A 5,034-nucleotide genomic window follows, 5' to 3' on the forward strand; every position below is an offset into this window, starting at 1 on the left:
TTGCAGTTCTATTCCATATTTGTATATCAGTGATATTCATTCCCCAAAATGTCTTAGGTAGACACAATTGGTTCCAAGACACCAATGCCTTCTTTTTTACTTCTGTATTACCCGTCCAGAGAAAGGTCCTACATATAGCTTCAATCTTGTTTATGACCTTCTTAGGCAACAGGAATATTTGAGACCAATAAGACTGTATGGCTATGAGCACACTTTTAATTAATTGCAACCTCCCTGCATATTAGTCCACGAGGGATTCTTTGCATCCATATCAATTATGTCCCTGATTTTTATGTAAAAAGTATGTACCCACTTAATCCACAACTTGTCATTTTTTTAGACAAATTCCAGTAGCATTTCAGAATTGCAGTTTTGTTCCATATTTGTATATTAGTGATATTCATTCCCCCAGATGTCTTAGGTAGACATAGTTGGTTCCAAGACACCAATGCCTTCTTTTTTACTTATGTATTAGCCGTCCAGAGAAAGGTCCTACATATAGCTTCAATCTTGTTTATGACCTTCTTAGGCAACTGGAATATTTGAGACAAATAAGATTGTATGGCTATGAGCATACTTTTAATTAATTGCAACCTCCCTACATATGATAAAATCTAACAGTCTAATTGGTTATTCTTCTGAGCATTCTATCAATCAAGGGTTGGCATTGTGTAGCCAATCTTTTGGAACTTAGTGGCACTCCAAGGTATTTAAAAGGTAATGTACCAATAGAAAATCCAAGTTGTTGCACTATCTCATGTTGCACATGGTCAAGCACTCCTCTAAAGTATATACTATTCTTAGTTATGTTAGCAATCAATCTTGACGCTTTGTAGAACTGTTGAAAGTAGTCGAATAGTAGTGTAGCTGATACCACATCTCCTTGCAAAACATAAGGAGGTAATCTGTAAATCCAAGTTGTATTATGCCCAACTTCTTGCATCTAGGGTGATAATTGAAATTTGGATTCCCCTTTAGTTTTTTGAGTAGTTTAATGAGATACTCCATGGCAAGTACAAACAAATAAGGGGATAACGGATCACCCTGCATGAGTCCTTTTTTTGCCTCAAATGGTGGTGTTGGATTTCCATTTATAACAATTGAGTAGGAAGCAGTTCTGATGCATCTTCTGATCCATGTGATGAACTTTTTGGGATGTTCATACTTGACAGTATTTGTTCTAAAAAAATCTATTCCAGTGAACCATAAGCCTTTTGCATGTCCATTTTGATCATTATCCTTGGTGACACCCCTTTTATACCATATCCTTTGATGATTTCATGGCTTAACACTACATTATCATGAATGACCCTTTCAGGAACAAATGCATTTTGACTGCAATCTACTAGGTAGTCCATGACGTATTGCAATCTGTTGGTGATCATTTTGGAGATGATTTTGTACAATGTTGTGCAGTAGGATATAGGTCAATACTCCTTGATGGTGGCAGGGTGTTTCACCTTTGGTATCAAAGTAACTGAAGTGCAATTTATAGGTCTATACATATCAACTGTCTCGAAAAATTGAAGCACTTCATTCGTTACCTCATCTCTAGTATGTGCCAAGTTTACAAAAAGAATAACAAGTTAAATCCATTACACTCTAGGGCTTTCAATGTGTCTATCCCTTCTAATGCTTGAAACACTTCCTCCTTTGTGAATGACCTGATTAATTGAATCTGCTGAGCTCTATTCAAATTTGGCCCTTTCCTCATGATGTTAGGATTGATGGAAGGTAAATTATTTTGATTTGAGCCTAGTAGGCTTTTGTAAAATCCAATTATTTCTTCTTGTATCTCTTCTGGCCTTTGGAATAACCTCTTTGTTGCGGATGTAAGTTGCTTGATATAATTCTGTACTCTTCTCCCTCTCATGTTAGCATAGAAGTAAGCTGAATTAGTATTTTTTACAAAATACTAAATCACTATAGCAGCATCTACTAGTTGTCTTGAGCATTCCTGCATGTTCTTCTGTTATGTCCTTATTTTTCACACAGTCCACATGTAACACTTTTAGTATACAGATATTCATAAAGTCCCTTGCGTTGCGACTTCGTCGGTCTTCCTGGTTTGCTCTTCACTATTGGTGGTAGGACCACATTATCTAACACCTATGTTGGAAGGTCCCATGTAGTTTCATTAGGAAGTGGATTAACTGGCACTTCATATGTCTTCTTGAAGTATTCCTTAGTATAATAGGCAGAACAATATTTGGGTGCTTCCATGTGTGTGTAGTCCAATACTGCCATAGCATGTGGACAAGGAATCTCATCCACTTGAAATCGTTTGCACGAGCATTCTCTTTTTTGCATGCAGACTATGTTCCGCCTTTGTTCAGCATCCATTACTACATATACATAATCGGTCGAAGGCTTCACCTAAATTTAAATGTATATTATTAGTAAAATTAAAACAGGGATATGACAAGTATTAATGCATTTTTGTCAAAGTATATTACTCCGGCATATGAAGTAAGACATGATAAAAGAATATTTACCGTCATCTTCTGCGACAAATAGCTATTTTCCTTCAGTACTTCATGATATTTTTGTCCTATGCCAATAAATGTACTCATTGCAGTCATTCTATTTGTATTATTCCATTCCATAACCAAATTCATCATGTAATCTAGCAAACTCATGATTGGTAGCTCTCTTGCCTCTCTTTTCCTTGCATTGAGTGACTCGGCAATATTTGAAGTCATCACCATGGATCTATTAACAGTGGAATGCACTATAGACCACTTTTCATAACCAACTTGGAATAGGTAACCCCTTACTCTCTTATCAATGTTGTCTATATCTTCCATGAGGCGATTAAAATCTTCAATTTTGTATGCTCTGGCCATTGCAAAAAATACTTCCCTCAGCCGGTCATGGTTCTTCTTGAACTGCTTCTTTATGTTATTCCAAAGATGAAAGATGCATATACAGTGAGATACCTCTGGATACACAATCGAAGCACCCCTTAATATGATTGCATGACGATCCGATACGATGCACATCCTTTCCCTTTCCCCAAAATCCTGTCTAAACATTTCAAAAAACCATTCCCGAGAAGCATCATTTTCAAAATCTACAACAGCGTATGCTAGTGGAAAAATTTTACCTGCTTAAGCAAATAAGAAAGTATCCACATGTTATTTTTGTTATACACAAATAAGAACTATATATACCATATATAATTATTATACGAGTCTGCAACATATTCACCTGCTGCATCTTGTGCGCTAGCTGTTAACATTGTTCCTCTGTATAATGATTTGAGGAATGTCCCATCAACCACTACGATAGGGTAACAGTATTTTCATCCTATGATTGATGCATTTAGTGTGATAAAAACATACATGAAGTGCCCGTCCTCTGATTTATGTAACCTTGTGACAGAACCAGGATTTGTCATATTTATCATATACAAGTGACCCGGCAGTTTTCTATAAGATTCACGTGGTATCCCTCTTAGTAGTTAAAGCGCCTTTTCTTTTGTTCTATAAGCTTTTATGTAACTCATATTAATCTCATACTGTTGTTTCATGTCGCTCATGATGCCTGTCGGAGTGTATATTGTTTTTGGATTGGTATATTTGTTGCAAATCATTTTTGCAATGGCTGACGAAGTAGCATGACGTTGTGAAAACAGTCTACTCATCTCTGGGCAAGTGTGAACATCATTGAACCGTCTAACATTGAAGACATTTGATTTGTGTAGACTTGAAGATCTAAGACTCCATTTGCAACTTTCATCCACGCATGTAAGACATTACCTATTTAAAATATAGTGTTATGATAATGCATTTCTTCAGATTTTTACACTTGTGTCTAAAATAAACAAGCAGTATACATATGCAATCTCACTATACAATAATTATACATTTTTTATACAGATCTGTATACAAAAAATTACAGAAAAGTACAATATCACTATACAATAATTATACATTTTTTATACAGATCTATATACAAAAAATTACAGAGAAGTGCAACCTCACTATATAATAATTATACATTTTTTATACAGATCTGTATACAAAAAATTACAGAGAAGTGCAATCTCACTATACAATAATTATACATTTTTTATACATCTCTGTATACAAAAAATTGCAGAGAAGTGCAATATCACTATACAATAATTATACATTTTTTATACAGATCTGTATACAAAAAATTACAAAGAAGTCCAATATCACTATACAATAACTATACATTTTTTTATACAGATCTGTATACAAAAAATTACATAGAAGTACAATCTTATTATACAATAATTATACATTTTTTATACAGATCTGTATATAAAAAATTACAGAGAAGTGCAATCTCACTATACAATAATTATAAATTTTTTATACAAATCTGTATACAAAAACTTACAGAGAAGTGCAATCTCACTATACAATAATTATATATTTTTTATACAGATCTGTATACAAAATATTACATAGAAGTGCAATCTTATTATACAATAGTTATACATTTTTTATACAGATCTGTATACAAAAAATTACAGAGAAGTACAATCTCACTATACAATAATTATACATTTTTTTATACAGATCTGTATACAAAAAATTAAAGAGAAGTGCAATCTCACTATATAATAATTATATATATATATTATACAGATATGTATACAAAAAATTACATAGAAGTGCAATCTTATTATACAATAATTATACATTTTTTATACAGATCTGTATACAAAAAATTACAAAGAAGTACAATCTCACTATACAATAATTATACATTTTTTATACAGATCTGTATACAAAAAATTACAGAGAAGTGCAATCTCACTATACAATAATTATACATTTTTTATACATATTTGTATAAAAAATTACAGAGAAGTGCAATCTTATTATACAATAATTATACATTTTTATACAGATCTGTATACAAAAAATTACAGAGAAGTGCAATCTCACTATACAATAATTATACATTTTTTATACAGATTTGTATACAAAAAATTACATAGAAGTGCAATCTTATTATACAATAATTATACATTTTTTATACAGATCTGTATACAAA

At 32.5% G+C, this 5,034-nt stretch overlaps 1 protein-coding gene across 1 annotated transcript; it reads right to left on the minus strand.

Moving 5' to 3' along the window:
• Window positions 1–2,109: 2,109 nt before the first annotated feature.
• LOC107824765 (uncharacterized) lies at window positions 2,110–3,241 on the minus strand. Its single transcript, XM_016651576.1, has 3 exons — window positions 3,211–3,241; window positions 2,496–3,106; window positions 2,110–2,376 (listed from the first exon to the last, which is right to left on the minus strand). Exons 1-3 carry the CDS (start codon window positions 3,239–3,241, stop codon window positions 2,110–2,112), a joined length of 909 nt encoding a protein of 302 aa, XP_016507062.1.
• Window positions 3,242–5,034: the final 1,793 nt, after the last annotated feature.

Source organism: Nicotiana tabacum, chromosome 6 (assembly GCF_000715075.1).
Source record: "Nicotiana tabacum cultivar K326 chromosome 6, ASM71507v2, whole genome shotgun sequence".
Taxonomy (NCBI): domain Eukaryota; kingdom Viridiplantae; phylum Streptophyta; class Magnoliopsida; order Solanales; family Solanaceae; genus Nicotiana; species Nicotiana tabacum.